This window comes from Zootoca vivipara, chromosome Z2 (assembly GCF_965207765.1).
Source record: "Zootoca vivipara chromosome Z2, rZooViv2.hap1.1, whole genome shotgun sequence".
Classification (NCBI taxonomy): domain Eukaryota; kingdom Metazoa; phylum Chordata; class Lepidosauria; order Squamata; family Lacertidae; genus Zootoca; species Zootoca vivipara.
In genome coordinates, this window is record NC_142585.1 from 30,265,947 (window position 1) to 30,286,036 (window position 20,090).

The 20,090-nt window shown below is 44.5% G+C and overlaps 1 protein-coding gene across 1 annotated transcript in view; it reads right to left on the minus strand.

Moving 5' to 3' along the window:
- Positions 1–20,090, minus strand: part of AR (androgen receptor) — a 218,707-nt gene that overhangs the window by 19,920 nt on the left and 178,697 nt on the right. Inside the window, exon 4 of the mRNA XM_035113210.3 lies at positions 14,368–14,655. Within this exon, the coding sequence (XP_034969101.1) occupies positions 14,368–14,655 (288 nt within the window). The remainder of the gene's footprint in view (positions 1–14,367; positions 14,656–20,090) is intronic.

Genomic DNA, 20,090 nt, shown 5'->3' on the forward strand with positions numbered 1-20,090 from the left:
CCTCCTGATGTTTAGTCAGAATCTGCATTCTTGTAACTTGAATCCATTTGTTTGGGTTCTACTCTCCAGAGCAGGATAAAACAAGCTTGTTCCATTTTCCACGAGAAAGCCCTTCAGACATCTGAAGATGGTTATCCTATCTCCCTCCACTCTCCTCTTTTCCAAGATAAATATACCCAACGTCCTCAACCGTCCCTCATAAAACATGGTTTTCAGACTCTTAATCATCTTGGTTGCTCTCTTCTGCATGGCTTCTACTTTCCTCCATCAACAGGCGTGCCTAGAATTGGACACAGGACTGTAGGTGGAATCTGACCCAGGCAACACAGAGCAGTACTATGACTTTCCTTGATCTGGATCTAGAATTCTGTTCATGAAGCCCAAAATCACATTAACCTTTTTGGCTGCTGCATCACACAGTTGACCCATGTTATGCTTATGATCTAAGGCCCTGAGAACCATTTTGCAAGCCAAGTGTCCCCCACCCTATATTTGCGCATCTGGTTATTCCTGTGTAAGTGTACATTTGTACAACATTATGTACACTTCTGGCAGTCCCATCTCTAATGGATATTGTAATGTTAGGAAAAGGGGAACCAGAGCCAGCTAGAGTCTGAAGAATCTCCTATGTGTGGGCAAAATGGTAAAGCCTTTGAGAATTTTGGTTTAGGAGTCCTTACAGCCCAGGGTAGTTTTCCAGGAGAAAGAACTACAAATGGGTCAAGGTGGAGTCATAAAAGCCATGACTTTATTGGGAGAGCTCATTGGGTCCAGGGACAGTGGAGATCCACTGGCTGGGTAGACTGAGCTGGCATTTGGGTGGCCAATGTAAGAACAGGATGCTGGACTGGATAGGTCCTTGACCTGGTTCAGTAGGGCTCTTCTTAAGTCCTTATCCTGTGATCACGGTGTGCATCAGGCATGCCGACCCTGTGAGCTATGGTCATAAGATCCACATCCACAATATTATTTAAGGGAATCCCGCTTTGAGTGATGCCTGATGTGGACCTGGCCCAATGCCTTCTCCACCCAGAGATCCAAAAGAAGTCATGAAAATACATTTAGGATCAAATTATACAACTGTATAAGCAGAATAGCAGTGTTGCTATGAGGAAGCAGAAAACCCCATGCTGCAAAGCCCAGTCGCAATTGCAAGTAAAATTGTTTCCCAACCCTGTCAACCAGCAGCAAATGTTCATCCATAGCAAGACAGTTAAGTCTAGAATTAGAGGTAGGGGGAGAAGCCAGAGGTGTCAGGCCTTAAGGACAGGAAAACTTCCAATGGATCTGGCCCTTCTTGAAATTGGTCCAGGGGGTCATTTAAGGTAGTTAACAATAGTGAGGAGGCTTTGTTGCATGCAGGTTTCAAAACATGGCCCTGGGAGGCAAAACCCTCCACAACTTAAGACTGATAGAGGAATACATCATTTGTGTGTACTACCCCTGCTGGTTCAACATCAAAGTAAAATGCTCTTGGGTGGAAGGTCCACGCCACATCTTGTTTCAGCTGCAGTAAGGCTGCAAAGAAAGGTTATACAGTGGATGCTTGGGTTGCGAACGTGATCCGTGCGGGAGGCACGTTCGCAACCCGCAGCATTCGCAACTTGCAGCACCGCGTCTGCACACGCGCGGGTCATGATTCGGCACTTCTGCACATAGCACAATTTAGTACTTCTGCGCATGCGCCAAAACCTGGAAGTAACCCATTTGGGTACTTCTGGGTTCGCACGGTGCGTAACCCGAAAATACGCAACCTGAAGCGTCTGTAACCCGAGGTATGACTGTAGTGGATTATAGATTATAGTTTTGCCACCGATCCAACGCTCAGCATGGTATGCATTCAGGAAGATGATAATCCAGACACTCTTGTGCTCAGATGACAGTGAGGAGAGCTGGTGTTCAAAAGATTGTTGACTTGAGGGGGGAGATGATGACACTCTGAAATATCTTTCTGTACATCTGATGAAGACAGCTTCCATCAACCCCAGCGCTTCATCCCAGTTGGAGCTGAAAGACTGGTCTGACAGGGAAGTCTGATGGGGTCTTTACAGTGGAAGTAAAGAAGTTCATTGACGAATCCATGCAACTTCCATGGTGGCTCTGTCATGCCCAGTTTATACAAAGGTGTGTGGAACAACTAACAGTGGCAGCAGGCAGGGTGTATATACAGGAAAAACATGAGGTCAAGAAACAAGTTGGCGGATGATGTCAAATAACAAATGAAAGCAAGATCTGATAAAACTTGTTACTTAAATTTATTATTAACTGATGTCATTACTTTCTAATGTTGTTTTATGATTACAAGGTTATGTTGTATGCCTAGTAGGATATGTTTTATGCCGAGAAAGTAAGCTTTTTTTTTAACATTACCTGACATTTTCAGAAGGTAAAATTAAAATTCTTTGATTTCCTGAGAGCAGTTCATGTGCTGCTTTTTGATCAAATGTAGACTGATCAAGCAAAATATTGTCCAGTCACAAAAATAGATTTGAATTCTTCTCACCCCAAAACATATTTTTAAGAAGTTTACAAAAAGTTTCATCCCCTAAAATGACATGTCCTTGTAGGGTGGTCAAGTTGCTAAGGGTCAGCTTGGAAAAAACCTGTAACTCCTCAAACAAGATAATGCACATGTGAAGCAGCAGTGAGGGTTTCAAGTTGTATGTAGGGGGTTTAGTGTGGCTCTGAGTCCAAAGACTGTGACAGCAAATGGCCAAGTTGCTGGTTTGCTTGCCTGCTGCAAGTGTTTCTGGTGAGAGGTACGGTAGGTTGAGTAGGTAGGAACAGATGGCATTCCTGCATTGCAGGGGACTGGATTAGATGACCCTTCAGATCCCTTCTAACTCTGCAATTTTATGAGATAGGGCTCCAAATGCCACTTGCTGTAGTCACCTGGAGGCTTTTTAATCACATGGAAACTTAGTCATGGGCTTGAAAAGTTAAAATGCAGGGTGTTCTGTTAAAATAATATCCCAGATCACATCAGCATAGGAAGCTGCTTCATACTGAATGAGAGGCAGCAGTGGCTCTCCAGAATTTCATGCAATGAGCCTTTCCCAATCCGATCTGGAGATGCCATCAGGGACTGAACCTGGGACAAAATAGAAAAAAATTCCTTCAGTAGCACCTTAAAGACCAACAAAGTTTTTATTTTGGTATGAACTTTCGTGTGCATGCATGCACACGAAAGCTCATACCAAAATAAAAACTTAGTTGGTCTTTAAGGTGCTACTGAAGGAATTTTTTTCTATTTTGCTTCGACTCAGACCAACACGGCTACCTACCTGTAACTTGAATCTGGGACCTTCTGCTTGCAAGGCAAATGCTCTAACAACTGAACTATGGCCCTTCCTCTTTCCCAAAGACCAGCCAAATCACCCACTTGAGCTTTCAGGATAGGGCCACAAATACAGTGCAGATGGGTATCCTTAGAATTAACAGGCTACCAGCCACACACAGGAAAGGGTCTCCCTCTCTGCTGCTCCCTCCACTTGGTCGTGCAAGGAGGGAGATCCAGGACTGCTCTTAGCAGGGTAGGATTTGGGAAGAATTAGGATGTGTAGGGGGAGCTGTTGAAGATTGCAACCCCTCCCCCAATGCTATTATTTGTCACCAGTGGTTGTTCCTCCTCTGCTGAACAGCAGCTTCAGGTAGGGGGCTACCCTGTTTCTCATATTTTAAGACATTCCCATAAAATAAGCCATAGCAGGATTTTTAAGCATTCAAGGAATATAAGCCATACCCCGAAAATAAGACATAGGCGCAGCAGCAATGCCGGCCACGGCAGGAGGAGGAGGAAAAAAATAAGACATCCCTTGAAAATAAGCCATAGTGTGGTTTTTTGAGGAAAAAATAAATATAAGACATGTCTTATAATATGAGAAACACGGTAGATTTGGGTCAGTATGAGGGCATGGGGCAAGGATTAACTACCCTGCCCCATGGTCCTGATCCTGATCAGACCTTCCTGCAGTTGCTTTTTTTAAAAGAGAGAAAGAGAGAGAAAGGGGGGGGAGAGTAACACAACAAGCTCTAAAATGAACATAAGGCATGGTTTAGCACCCAAGACAGGAAGAAATGGGGGGCAGGGATATGGTTGAGGTTTACAAAAAGCTTGCATTTTTCTGAAGAAAGTGGACAGAGAGAATTTCCTCTCATCAGAACTGAGGGATCCCCCCGCCCCCAGTGGAACTGATTGGCCTCCTGATTCAGGACAAAGAAAATGGAAGGCATCCCACAATGAATAATGGATGCACAGAAATTTGCAGCGCAAGTGGTGGTGATGGCTTTGGAAAGGGATTAACCAGAATCAAGGAGAGGAGGAGGTGCTGTTCCTCATGGTAGCTAAGTACAACCAAGTTTAGGGGTATCATCCCTCTGGAAACCAGTTCCTGGGGAACAAGAGCAGATTGTTGACCTTCACATCCCTGCCTCTTGCTGGTCACTGTAGTAAAGAGGGTTCTTGGCCGGATGGACTCTTTTTAGGTTCTTATATCTTGGCAAGTCCCTTTGCAAGAGAGAGTCCTACAGCTGGTAGGCAGCCACCAACAGTATGTTTCCAAGTGCCCTTGCTGTCTGGACATGGAGTGCACGTAGATATCCTGGCCAATCGTGATCGGCTAAGAACAACAGACGGTGGTTTCTCAGGAATATGGTGATCAAGTTGTTAAGGGTACGATGGAGCAAAACCTGTAACTCAAAAAACAAGATGGCATATGTGGAAAGCAGTGGTGGGTGTTGAAAATGTGTGTGGGTCTGGGCCCAAAGGCTCTAGTGGCAAACCTACTGGCATCCCATGAAGTAATCAGTGCTTCTAGAGAGGGTGAGTTGGTATGCACAGGTTGTAGCAGTGAGATTCCTGCATCCCAGGAGGTTGGACTAGATTATTCTTTGTGTCCCTTCCAACTCTACAATTCTGTGATTTGGTTCAATTTTTTTATTCTATGAGATGGGGTTCTAGGTAGGTGACTGCAACAGTTGCTGGAAACACCGCCTGCTACAGTCACTTGGAGGCTTTTTCCTGCATTGAATCTCAATATTCAAAAATGCAGTGTGATCTATTGAAATCAAATTAAAACTTTTGCACAAGGCTTAATTAAAACAGCCTCTGCAACCTCTGCAACCTCACAGCCTTACTGTGGAGGGTGCCACTGAACTGGATGATGTTTGCTCATTTCGTGGGACAGGAAATACATCCTAGATCATGTGCGGACACACCATTCTCCCAAGGCAACTGGACAGCGCTTGACTTTGGCCCTAGAAGTGGGTACTTGCCCTGGTTCTGGGGAAATGTTGCCAAACATTCATATGCTTGTGGCAAATGGATCATTCTGGCAGTGAAGAACTGCAGACAAAATGCTTTTTTTTATATATAAAAAAAAGCATGTCAGGGGAGGCACCCAGGGAAAGGGTTTTGTTGTTGTTGTTTTTTTTACAGTCAACAGTACTCCCACTGTGAACAAAATTTTATTGTTGGCAATACTTTAGCCCATTTTTAAATAAACATGTAGGCACCCCATGGATAATATTCAGCCTCAAAGCTTGGAAAGCATTATTTCATGACTGCTGTGCTATATCACTGGCTCTGATGTAGCGCTAAACCATTACGGGAGTGAGCCTTGGATTTGCCCTGAGGTGGCTCTGTTCTCCCTAACAAAAAAGAGAAACGGCATCACTAAAAAAAGAGGACACAAGCTGATATAAAACTGCTTATTTATATGTATGGTCAAAAACTTGGAAATAATTGTAATGCTTTATATAAAGGTAAAGGTAAAGGGACCCGTGACCATTAGGTCCAGTCGTGACCGATTCTGGGGTTGCGCGCTCATCTCACATTATTGGCCGAGGGAGCCGGCGTATAGCTTCCAGGTCATGTGGCCAGCATGACAAAGCCGCTTCTGGCAAACCAGAGCAGCACACGGAAATGCCGTTTACCTTCCTGCTGTAGCGGTTCCTATTTATCTACTTGCACTTTGACGTGCTTTCGAACTGCTAGGTTGGCAGGAGTTGGGACCAAGCAACGGGAGCTCACCCCGTCACAGGGATTCGAACCGCCGACCTTCTGATCAGCAAACCCTAGGCTCAGTGGTTTAACCCACAGCGCCACCTGGGTCCCTAATGCTTTATATACAACTAGAATATTGCCATAGTCAGGATGGCTGTGACCAGGTGATCTATGTGCCACCCATGTCTACTGTTAAGGGTCTCTTTGAACCAGACAGTCTCTGTAAATGAGAGAACATGGCAATCCTTGCTAGCACAATACCCCCCACAAGTGTAAAGAAAAGATTGAAAACAACTTTTGAGCTAACCAGTTTCCTGTGATGTTAGAGCTTGGAAAACTGGGGTTTGTTCTAACTACATTTAGTTAACTAACCAGGACATAAAAGTATCATACTTTGAACAAATGATAGTTCAGATGTCACCAGTGGCGGAGCTTCATGCTCTGCCACCAGGGGTGGAGAGCAGGCGCGCTGCCCCCCAGGAATGTGGCATGTGTTTTGGGGGCGTGGCGTGCAGCTGCGATGGCGCCCCTGGGATCGCGCTGCCCAGGGCGGCACGCCCCCACCGCCCCTATCTTCCTACGCTACTGGATGTCACAGGAAACTGCTTTCTGTGTGTAAAGAAGTAGGAGGGGAGAAGGGAATGTAGAAGGCTAATTTGATTATTCTAACATGAAGCCATGGTGATGCTGAACTTGGCCTATACTGAAGATGCTTCTAATTCATTTCTCCATCAGTGCAAACCAAAATGGATTGATTTAAATAAAGGTGATTTAAATCATCTGTTTAAACCATGATTTAAATGACAAAGAAAATGCAAATTTAAATCATAGATTTGAATCAGTTTCCCCATTTTGAAACAAATGTATCTCCTGAGCAACCATGGAGCCTAAGTGCTTGCTCTAATAACGAGAACATATTGGTTTGCAGCTAAATGGAGCCTTTTAGTAACCAAACAGTGTAATTCAAAGCCCATGTGACTTTTGCACTGAAGAATTATGTCTAATTCTACATGTACACATGCAGGAATACTAAGCATGCTGAAGAGGAGGCCCACTCATTTGCATCCATTGCATCATCAAATGTGTTTCTTTCACATGATAGGTGTTTATAAAATTAAGCATAGCGTGGAGAAACTGGCTACAGAAAAGTTTTTCTCCCTTTCCCATAACACAGGAAGTTAGAATGTTGGACGATTCAGGACAGACAAAAGGAAGAACTTCTTTATGTAGTGCTTAGACATACTGTGGAACTTGCTACTGCAGGAGACAATGATGGCCACCAACTTGGATGGGTCTAAAAGAGGATTGGATGAATTCATAGTGGATAAGGCTATCTACTAGCCATGATGGATGTAGTCTGCCTCCATGGCCGGAAGCATTGTTGCTTCTGAATACCAATTGCTGGAAGCCACAGGAGGGGAGAGAGCTGTTGTGCTCAGGTCCAGCTTGCGGGTTTCTCACAGTCATCAGTAAGAACAGGATGCTGGACTATGTGGGTTGCTGGCCTGATCCAGCAAGTTCTTCTTGTGTTCTTATGTCCAGGATCGATTGGCTTTCCCTTCAGGTCAGGGGTGCCAACTTGCATAAAACAGGGGGGGGACAGGTAAACCACACCCCACATAACTTATCCCATGACTCAGTGCACATACACCATTTGAATGGCAATGCCCATCAACTTTGGGGGGGGGGCAGGCCCCCTCAAATATTTTATTTGGGGCCAAAGGGATCTCGGCCCCTAGGAGTTGGCTCCTATGTTCCAGGCAATGGAATTTTAGAACCTTCAGAATCCCATTGTGATTTGTTTCCAAGGCACTTTGATGGCAAAGTTGATCAGTTTCAGTTGATGCATCTTGATGGCATTGGGCAAGTTGCTTGTAACGAAGTGACTACCCATGTGTTCTCTCAGTGCCTTTCCCTCTTGGATGATTGAAGTCTGCTGAGGGGATATGTCCGGGTGGAACCAGGGTGTGGCAGTGAATCCTTGTGGGAAGGAGCGGTTGCAACTTTATGGAAGGAAGCAGTGACTTGACCACACCTAAAGAAGCCTGTCTTGGTGGATGCATCAGTTTCTGACAACTACTGTCTGGTCACCAAGACCCTCTTTCTTGGGAAAGTGATGCAGATGATCGCCATGTTGCAAAACACTTGGATGAAACACTGATTGTCCTGATCCATTTAGGACAACTCAGTTAGGGTTTATGTGCAGTTATGGAACTGAATTGGCTTTGGATGTCCTTTATTGAGAGAAAGACAAGAGGAGGGTGGCCTTGTGATTCTTTCTTGATCTCTCAGCAGCTTTTGATAGAGTACAACCTCATCCAGAGCACCCAATTGACCATGCTACCCTTCTGGCGTAGTGGTCAGAGTAGCAGACTAAGACACATAAATTCTGACTTCTCTCCCTTCCTCAGTTTTCCAGTCTTGAGTTTAGTTTCTCGCATTCATCTGTTAGCATGCAAAAAGTTTGCGTGGTGATGTGCACACATTTTGTATTTTTTTTTTGTATAACAGATTTGTTTTTATACAATTTTGTCTAATACAGTATTGCACGGTGGCTACGATCTGAAGTACACAAAAAGTTGCATACTCGAACCATTCTCTTGGAACTATCCCCAAGTGACCATCCTTACCTTTCCAGAGTTGGTTGTGAGCCAAGGAGGCCTTGCCCACAAGCAAAACATAGAGATTTTAAGCTCTCTGACATGCTTACTGGGCTCTGGGTGATTCTCATGAGATCTTGTGGGGCTACTGAACCCAAACTTCGGCCTTCCAGATGTTTTGGACTACAATTCCCATCTTCCCCGGCCACTGGTCCTGTTAGCTTGGGATCATGCGAGTTGTAGGCCAAAACATCTGGAGGGCCGCAGTTCGGGGATGCCTGGGCTAGGGCTTGCTGATCAGAAGGTTGGCGGTTTGAATCCCCACGATGGGGTGAGCTCCCGTTGCTCGGTCCCAGCTCCTGCCAACCTAGCAGTTCGAAAGCACGTCAAAGTGCAAGTAGATAAATAGGTACCGCTATAGCGGGAAGGTAAACAGCATTTTCATGTGCTGCTCTGGTTCGCCAGAAGCAGTTTTGTTATGCTGGCCACATGACCTGGAAGCTGTATGCTGGCTCCCTCAGCTAATAACGCGAGATGAGCGCCGCAACCCCAGAGTCGGTCATGACTGGACCTAATGGTCAGGGGTCCCTTTACCTTTACCTTAAATAAAACCATATATCTTAAAGACACCATAGTCTCCACTGAGCTTCATTCCAAGGAAACTGAACCCTGGGGAAGCACAGGAATCCCTGGAGTTTCTCACTTCTCAGAGATTGGGATGGCATGTAACAATATTATTGTTCCTCGGATAGACTTGAGATCTTTCTAGTCTGCTTGAGGGACTGTTGGAGGTCACACAGTACTTTTTAAGGTGCTTTAACTCAGTGTTTCTCAACCTTTTTTGGGCCACGGCACACTTGTTCCGTGAAAAAATCACGAGGCACACCACCATTAAAAAAGTTAAAATTTTTAACTCTGTGCCGCCCTATATTGACTATATAATTATGACTGTAAGAAACACTTGCCAATTGCTGTGTTGGTTGCAATCTCCTGTAATAAGGCTTCACAAGCCACTGATTTCTCTGCCAGCACAATCCTTTGCTCAGCAAGTTTCAGGTTGAGCTCATCCAGCCAGCTTCTTTAAGTTTGTCTAAAACCACCCTCCAGTCGTTTGCACTGAGCTTTGGGAAAGAGGAGGAGAAATATTGCTTTCCCGCGGGTGAGCGTTGTCTATTGGCGGCCGCTAGGCACGTGACAATGCAAATCGCCCTTCTCGTCACCGCACGTCGCGGCACACCAGCCAGCGTCTTGCGGCACACTAGTGTGCCGTGGAACAGCGGTTGAGAAACGCTGCTTTAACTGCACACCTGAAAATGCTATTAGGCTACTGTCCAGCCAGCCATTCCTTCATCAGAGAAATTGCTTCTTAATGGCTCAGGATTTGTTTTTAAAACTTTTCTCATTGGTACCTAACTAGCTGGGAAATCTCTTTAGGCATCAGAGGTCTGACAGGGTAACAGTGCTCCCCTGACAGTCCTACCAACTAAAGGGACAATGGGGTTGGACTAGATGACACTTTGGGTCCACTCCAACTCTACAATTTTATGATTCTATGAAGCAGATGTAAAGGGAGGAAAATTTGGAATACTGTGTACAGTTCTAGTCACCACACCTCAAAAAGGACATTGCAGAGCTGGAAAAGGTTCAGAAAAAGGCAACCAAAATGAACATGGGGTGGAACGACTGTCCTATGAGGAAAGGTTACAACATTTGGGTTTTTTTAGCTTAGAAAAAAGTTGGACATCTGTTACAAGCTGCAAGGGCTGTTAGAGTTAGTCACTGGAAAGTTCTCGCCAGTGTCAAATTGCCAACAAGTGGTATGGAATACAGTGTTACTAAAAAAATTAAATTAACAAACAAGCTGAGCTCAGACTAAGAAAGATAACTTTACTGTGGTGTGGTCTGATTTTATGATACTGTATATACTAGTACAAATACTGATATGAAATAAGGTTCAGTTGACATAGGCTTTCCTTTCCTTTTCATATATCAAATGATGCTTAAATTCTTATGTATAAATTTTTCAATTTATTTTGAAATAATTGATGATGAGAGAGATGAGTAACAAACTTACTTGCCTGGTGGATATGATTTGGGCATGGTATACACTGTGGTGGTGGTGTTTCATTTATTTATTTTTAAAATAATAATTACCTACTTTTGTTTCCTTAGCAATTTATCAGCTGCCAACCTTTCGTAGAGTCAATTTGTTTCTTTAAAGTGTATAATAATGTTTTGACAGCTGCAATATTTTTTCTTTTCGTTTCTTACAACTTAATAAACATAATTGCTTAAAAAAGAAAAGTTGAGTAAGAAGGACATAATAGGAGTTTATAAATTTATGCATGACCTAGAGGAAGTAGACAGAGAAAAGCTTTTCTCCCTCTTTTCTAACACTGGAACTCGTGAACTTCCAGTGAAGCTACTGAATGTTGGAAGGTTCAGGACAGATAAAAGGAAGTCCTTCAAACAGTGCGTAGTTAAACTGTGGAAGTCTCTATCGCAGGAGGCAATGATGGCCACCAACCTGGATGGTTTTAAAAAGAGATTAGACCAATTGATGGAGGAAAGGGCTATTTATGGCTACTAGTCACAGTGGCTTTGCTCTACCTCTGCTGCCAGAAGGAGTAATGCTTCTGAATGCCAGTTGCTGGACACTGCAGGAGGAGAGATGGCTCTCATGACTGAGTCCTGCTTGTGGGTTTCCCACAGGAACCTGGTGGGCCACAGGACTAGGTTGGTCTTTTATCCCCTAGGGCTTCTTACATATTTGTGAAAGGACAAATATGCCCTTTATCCCCTAGGGCTTCTTACATATTTGTGAAAGGACAAAAGAAAATCTGGCGACAGACAAGAAGACAGAGAGAAAAGGAGAGAGAGGGAGATGGAGATGGAGATGGAGATGGAGAGGGAGAGAGTTGGCCGTAGGACAGCTGTGTCCTGGGGTTCTGGGCATCTCTCCCTGGTGATCTGATGTGAGGGTACAGATCCGTTGCCTGGGTGGAGTACACCCAACTCTCTATTTGGAGATTTGCAAGGCAAACTAGAAATTTAAAAAGACCACCTTCACAGTAATCTCTCATTGCAAAGGAAGCCAAACACAGGCCACTTATTGCTGCTTGAGGCAGAACACCTGACCATACAATGTGTGAATTCAAACATGTTTGTCATGTACACTGTTTCACCAGGGAGCCATAATTGGCTGTAGTTCTTTGTTAGGACTCGCTCAAGACATCTTGCTGCCTAAGACAAAGGACACGGACAGGAAGTTCCTACAGAGAGTGGTGAATACAGCACATATCATGGGTTGTCCCCTGAGTTCGCTAGATGACATTGCAGGAGACCACTGCCTCAGGAGAGTGAGGGAAATTCTTCGGGACTCATACCCTGGCCAGCACCTCTTTAATCTCCTACCTTTGGGCAGGAGATACAGAAGTATAGTCAGCCGCACCATCAGGCTAAATAACAGTTTTTATCCGTGGGCTGTTGGGCTGCTGAATGGAAAAAAATAGTGGTGCAATTGACTTCCGACAAGCACACAGAGTGTGAACAAGACTGAGTGCATGGGGGGGGGGCTCGTTTAATTTCACTGCCCACAGGTGGTGTAGTGACAATAAAGGTTTATTATTTATTTATTTATTATTATTACAAGAGGGCGCCACACCCCCCGGCACATACAGAAGCTGACTGGACTGTTACTTGAGTGGAGCTGAGTGTGGTTTAGAACTCTGGTCTCTCCCATAATCTAGTCAAACACTAACCAGTACACTGCTCCAGCTCCCCGTCAAATGCACACTTGAAGACAAACTCAGCCTTGCTTCCACGTAATGTTAACTGCCATTGTAGTCAACCCATGTCTCCCAGCAATCTATCCCTGCCCAGTATACGGAACAGATGCATGAGCACTTCAGTGAACCTTCTCCCTTCAAGTGCGGTCCACATTCTTACAGACATACTATGAGAACACAACCACACACAGCCTGCTGAACTTGAGCAAAGGATGGCAGAAAGGTGTGATCTCTGGACACCCGAGTTCTTTGTGCAAGTCCCCCAACAAGGAGTCCAGAAGGCAACTCACAAAGTGTGTCCAAGGCAGAGAGCAGAAGTGCTGGTGAAAAGCACCTGCAAGTCAAGCTCCAAGTGGCTCAGGCAAGCAAACCAGGATGTATAGACAAAAAGGCAAAAACGTTTTCTCCTCTCAGACAAGCTAGGAACACAATTCGTTCTCGATCCCCCACCTATGGGGCTCATTTCTGCTCGTTATCAGTGGGAACAACCTCATTGGCAGGTTTTGTGGACCACTTCTCATCATGCAGTAAAGAGTAGCAAAAAGGTTTGCAGGTAACTATTACAAGTAAAACAAAACCCTTTTCCAACATCTGGTCAGTCCCCCTACTCTCCGGAACTCTGCCTATTGACACCAGGCAGGCACCTTCACTATACACATTTTGGTGCCTGCCAAAAACATACAGTATTTGTTTAGACAATCCTAAGAAGATGTGTAGATTGTTAATGTACATTTTAATTCATTTTTAGTTTCTTCTTGATTTTATCTTTCATGTTTTATATATGTTTTTACTGACAATGTTATTGTTTCACTCTATTTGTAAACTGTTTTGATGTCCCACCCTAATAACACACATAAATTAATTTTTGCAGGGAAGTGTCCCTGCCAGGATTCTGCTTACTCATGCTGGATCTTGTGATGGTTTGATGGTTGTGTCCCAGTTTCAGGAACTTGCATTGGGAGTGTGGGGCTTTTTAACTAATGAAGCCAGGCGAGGGCACTTTGACTTTGTGAATGCAGCGCTCTGACATTTCCCAGCAGATCATGTGGACACATTTGAGAATGCTGGAAATAACTGGGAGAAGATAAAGCACACACTGTGCAGCTTTTGACAGGAGCAGCAAACTAGCAGTGTAAGCAGGATGCTTTGAGGGTTGTTGTTGTTTTCAATCAATCAGCATATAAATTTTACAAAATAAATAAACATTCTACACCAAATTTGAAGAGAGGTGCTCCTAAAAGTAGGTGCCCCTCACTTCTTTTGACCAAGGAATAGATTCTGGGAATTGGATGTTTTTCTAGATTGTTTGGATTTCTGAATTGTTATTCAATGTTGTTCTCCCACGCTTTATCTAAAAAGCTCAGGCAAGCTTCCCTGAGTATCTAGGAACATTTATCTATTTTTTATTTTTTTTTATACTGATGCATTTCTTAATATATGTGATTTTTGCATTCTGCTATCTTCCTGACAGTCATTTTAACTGCAGATAATGAAAGACAGCATCTCTTTAATTGCCAATAATGGAATGCAGATCACAAAAGAGGTGCAAATTGTGTGCTATGAAAATATTTGCCATCTACTTATTCTGAATAATCAACAGTATTCAACATTGTTGTTCAGAATGAAACCTTTTCCATTTGTAAGCCGTAAATAAGAGACCCCAGGAAGAGGGACCTTGCATCAAAGAAGCCAGAAAAACCAAAATTTCTCTGGCTGAAAGTGATGTAAGTCAGCAGAACGAGGCACATAGCTGATGCAGTATAAATACACTGACAGTAACCTTATCAAGCTTAGAGAGACACAACCCAAATAAGCAAGGGCAACTGCAGTAGAAAACATATTTGCACCATAACACGAAGGGAGATGGGGCTTTTGCACTGTTTTCTGTGATGTCTGATCTTCAGATAAGGCATAGATGCATGCAAGAGAGAAAGAGAGGGAGAGAGAGAGGGAGAATGCAAGAGTTATTCCTTACCTGGCAAAGCCTTGGCCCATTTTACGACATGCACCAGATGCCTCTCGCCCAACTCATTCAAGCTGGTCAAAAGGGCAGCAAAGGAATCAGGCTGGTTGTTGTCATGGCCAGCACACACCACCCCTGGCTCGATAGCTTCCAGGACATTGAGGAAGATGGGCTGGCACTCCAGGGTCTCAATGCGTGTCATGGTCATCTTTGGAGCTTGCTCCTCTGTAGGGCTGGAGGGGCCCGCTGCTTCCCCTTCTTCTTGCATCTTCAGGTTTCCCAGCTTCTTTAACTTGCGGGCTGCAACAAGTAACAAGAACAAAAGAACTGAGAACAGAAGAGCCTGGTTGGATCAGGCCAGTGACCAATCTAGTCCAGAATCCTGTTGTTACAATGGCCAAATACCCCAAAGAACCTAGGAATCTAGATAAACTGCTCCTGGATCTGGAGGTTACATAGGCCAAAAGGGCCCCATCTAGTCCAGCACCCACTCTTCAGTGGTCAATCAGATGCCCCAATCAGAAACCCACAAACAGGTTCCGAGCACAAGAGCACGTTCCCTCCCTGTAGCTTCCGATAAATGGTGTTCAGGAGCATTGCTGTCTCTGACCATGAAGGCAGAGCACACACATCTTGGCCAGTAGCCATGAATAGCCCTCTCCTCCGTTAAAGCCACCTTAGTTAGCTATCACAGCATCCTGAGGGAACAAGTTCCATAGCTCAATTATGTGCTTTGTAAATAAGTTTAGTCATTATTATTATTATTATTATTTATCATTTATACCCCGCTCATCTGGCTGGGTTTCCCCAGCCACTCTGGGTGGCTTCCACAGATTATTAAAATATAATAATCTATTAAACATTAAAAGCTTTCCTAAACAGGGCTGCCTTTAGATGTCTTCTAAAAGTCTGGTGGTTGTTTTTCTCTTTGACATCTGATGGGAGGGCATTCCACAGGGCGGGTGCCACTACCGAGAAGGCCCTCTGCCTGGTTCCCTGTAACTTGGCTTCTCACAATGAGGGAACTGCCAGAAGGCTCTTGGTGCTGGACCTCAGTGTCTGGGCAGAACGATGGGGGTGGAGACGCTCCTTCAGGTATACTGGACCGAGGCCGTTTAGGGTTCTAAAGGTCAGCACCAACACTTTGAATTGTACTTGGAAATGTACTGGGAGCCAATGTAGGTCTTTCAAGACCGGTGTTATATGGTCCCGGTGGCCGCTCCCAGCCACCAGCCTAGCTGGCACATTCTGGATTAGTTGTAGTTTCTGGGTCACCTTCAAAGGTAGCCCCAAATAGAGCGCATTGCAGTAGTCCAAGCGAGAGATTACTAGAGCATGCACCACTCTGGCGAGGCAGTCCGCAGGCAGGTAGGGTTTCATCCTGCATACCAGATGGAGCTGCTATGGACACAGAATTGACCTGCCCCTCCATGGACAGCTGTGAATCCAAAATGACTCCCAGGCTGTGCACCTGGTCCTTCAGGGGCACAGTTGCCCCATTCAGGACCAGGGAGTCCTCCACACCTGCCCGCCTCCTGTTCCCCACAAACAGTACTTCTTGACACTGTTGGCCAGCTGAGACCCCCATTCAAGGTCAGCAATCAGCACACAGAAGCTGATGGAGAAGCTCATAAGAAGTTGTCGATGGTGGCTCCCACTTAACAGCAGGTAGCTGATGAGAACCTGCTGCAGTGTGCTGAATGGCCACCTGTCAGGGATTCTTTAGCTGTGATTCCTGCATTGCCGAGGGGTGGACAAGGTGGCCCTTGGAGGTGCCTTACAACTCTACAATTCTATGATCCTATCGATGTGGGTGTTGGCAAGCCAAAACAACTGCTCAAGCAGCAACAGGGGCAGTGGTGTGACGGCTGAATTCTGGGAGCTTCTAAGGATTCACTGAATGCACAGCCAACAGGCCAAGGGATGGCATGGGCAGGGTTTTCTTAGAGTCTACCGCTCTTAACCACTACACCACAACTGGTATTACCAATTGCAACATCTCTAATTAGAGGCATTATTCCTACAAATACCCCAGTGGTGCAGCGTGGGTTATCAGTGACCGGGGCTGCATGGAAGGGGAGAAGGGAGGGAAACGGACGGAGTACGCATGTGCATTCAACTGCCTAATGGCATCCGCGTCACCTGGGGATCACAGCCGCAGAGATAAGATAAGAAGAACAGTTTCACTGTCTGGAGAGATCACTTCCTGGTTCACATGGAGAATCCGTTTTCAACGGAGTCCAGCGATGGAAGCATGAAGCTGTATTGAGGCAGCACCAGGTGTTGAAAATTTGCATATCTAACAATTTTGCGGCTGGGGCAACTACCCCTGTGCTGCATCACGCTAAGCCACTGAAATACCCAGCTGGGCACACACAACAGACAATTATTATTATTATCAATTTATTTATTACCCACCCTTCATCCTAAGGTACCAGTGTGGGTAAAAGCACTAAAAACAGTATTAAAAGCAATTTAAAACAACAAGGATCCCTATAAAACCATCTCAGTCAGCATCAAGGAAATAATGCCGAAGATAATGCAGAAATGGTGCATAACTCCAGTTAAACTTTTCTATATGCATAAACATACTTCACCTATGTCCTGGACTCCTGAGGGTGAGGGTGTGGGGACAGGAGGAGCTATAGGAACTGTAGTGGACATGCCCAATTGGGGTAAATTTTGGGGAAGAAATGTTTAATGAGATAAGTAATGTTGCAAATCATCATGTCACCAAGCCTCCAAAGCTTGGGTTACTGATTCTGTGTTTAAATGAGAATCAGGATTTGGGGGATAAATCACTAACTAGATTTATAATGTAGGGTTATAGTTACACTCTGGAATAACTTAAAAGATTTATTAATGATTGGAAGCCCCTTATGGACTTTTTTTGCACAAAAAGGAAGATGAGCTTGAGATATCTTGGTTTGGAGACTTTTTTAAAAAAATGTCTGTTTATAGCTCAGTTGGTAGAGCATAAGACTCTTAATCTCAGGGTTATGGGTTCAAGCCCCATGTTGGGTTCAAGCCCCATGTTGGTCCCTTCCAACTCTACAATTCTATGTTAAGAGAAGAGTTAGAAGTTACTACAGAGCAACGGTTTTGCATTTGTCTATAAAGCTGATAGACGGATAATGACAAGTCTTTATTTTCTTTTTTAGTTTTTATGTTAAAAAACACTTCATATTTGATGTTAACTGTTGTATATTGCGTCTTCTTTATTTTTTTCAAGCGTTAATAGAAACTTTTTTAAAAAAAGAATTGATTCATCTATTGCATTTCTATCCCACCTTTCAGAACTCACTATGAAGTTGTTATAGTAAGTGCCACACTTTTAACATTCTCCCCCTGCTTATTTGATCCCTGTTAGGCAGGTTAGGCTGAGAGGCTATCCAGTGAGCAAAGTGGGGGGATTCGAACATTGGTCTCCCCCAGGTCCTAGTCTGAAACTACACTGCTGAGTTGTGGGAAAGACGGATGAAGACACAGCTCTTAAAACAACTAGCTCTTTATTTCAGCTCTGAGTCCTGGACTGCACAATAGCTTAGCTGGCTGGCTTATATAGTATTCAGTAACTTGCAACAGAGTAACAAACTTCCCCTAGTTACCCAATCCGTGAACAGCAGTCTCAATCCTTCATTTGCATGTTGTGGACCTGAGTGAGAACTGCAGCCATGGTGGCCAGAATGAGTACTGCAGTCAAACTTAATACAGAATACATAACATACACCATACTGGCTTTCCACCTAGATATGTGAGGCTGGACCTCTCTCCATTGGAAACCTACAAAACAGAATGGAACCTTTTCAGAATCTCTCCTGCTAAAAGAGAGAGAGAACAGGAACCAGAGAAAATAAATCCCAGAGAGATGCCAAGTTGCTTCAAGGGGGCATTTAAGCAGACCCTGTTCCTAGCAGACAGCAACCTTCACACACAGACCTTGCATCATATTACAAAGGAACAGGAACAAAACACAAGGAAGCTTGCGATTACGACTCTCTAATTGTCTGAAATAGGCTGTTTATTGCATTTATTTATTTATATTCACTCCTCAGTGTCTGCATTAATATTTGGCAGTGCTTGTAGCTGTAAAAGAAAAAGTCTGCGGAGCCAGAATTTTGTTATACTAGACAGAAAACAACGACCATTTTATCCCTCTGCATCAACCCCCAGAAGTGTGCCAGCTGGGGGGGGGTCAATTAGGTAAAGTAGAGAGGGGAGGAGAAGAACCCTGATTGCTCGATTTCAGCAAGAGGAAAAATAAAATGAAATGTGCTGTCCTTGGGGTTCTGGCTCCCAACATTAAACGATACTTATCTGAAACTTCCTTTGGCCATAATTAGAAAAATAAGCCTCCCGACGTAAAAATGTCAAATCAAAGAGCAGCCCTGTAAATCAGTGCAAAAGCTGATCTTTTAAATAATACACTTTGGATGATCTACAGTAACAGCAATTAAGGGAGGCTCTGTAAAAATGGGAACAGGGCAATAAAAAAAGGAGAGTGAGTAAGCTTGGAAAAAAACAAGAGCAGAGTGCAGGGTGATATATCCTGGCAGTAATTTCTGTGGGACAGAACCAAAGAGAAAGAGAGAAGGAGGGAGGGAGGGAGGGAGAGTGATAGTGAGATCTACTCATTCCCAGCTCCCACCAAAGTTCAGGATACAGCCACATCATCAAGTTTTCCAAGATCAGCAGCTGGTTGCTTTGCTTTGCTTAGCTTAGAGACCATTTTCCCCTGAGCTCCTCTGTCAGACCAGAGCAGCTGATCTGTGCTTCCCCTTTAGCAGAAACGGCCATAGCTGAGCGGCTAGCCCGATGTTCAATCCCCACTGGCATCTCAACATTGCTCTTCTTGTCTGCTGTATCAGGCCAAAGGGGGCCCATCTAGCCCACCATCCTGTTCTCGCAGTGGCCTCACAGTTGCCTATTGCGGGGAACCTGAAAGCGGGATTACTGTATAATACCAAGACTCTCCCCTCCTGCAGTTTCCAACACCTGATATTCAGAAGCATTGCTGCCTCCAACTGGGGAGGGCACATCATAACCATCCTGGCTAGTAGCCATCAATAGCTCTCTCCTCCTCCATGAATCTGTCAAATCCTCTTTTAAAGCCATCAAAGTTAGTGACAATCACAGCCTCCTGTGGAGGTCAATTCCATAGTTCAACTGTGCTGTGCAAAAGGAGGCCACACCGCAGCTTAAACAGCCTGCGGTCACGCCCATAGCCGTGCTGATTGGACAACTGGGGTGTGTGTGTGACGTGGCTGAGAGTCACCATGATACGGGCAGCATCCCTCTGCCTTCCAGCCGGGTCACTGAGAGGTCTCGGATGCCCGGCCGCAACACCGCCAACCGGGGAAGGTGAGTGGACTTAGAGAGAGAGAGAGAGAGAGAGAGAATTTCTCCATATCTATTTATTCATTTCTTTATTTTTACCTCACCTTTCCCCCTGACAGGCCTCTAAGTGGCTTATAGAAAAAAATAAGAACTGCTAAAAACACATGGAAAAAATCATTAAAGAACAATTAATTTTTAATTTTTTAAAATTAAATTAACATATCACCCTTCATTGAGAGACCACAGGGCAGTTTACAGCACAAAACACAAAATACCACATATAGTTCAGTATAAGCCGACCCAAATATAAGCCGAGGCATCTAATTTTACCCCCCCCCCCCAAAAAAAAAACTGGGAAAACTTATTGACTTGAGTATAAGCTGAGGGTGGGAAATGCA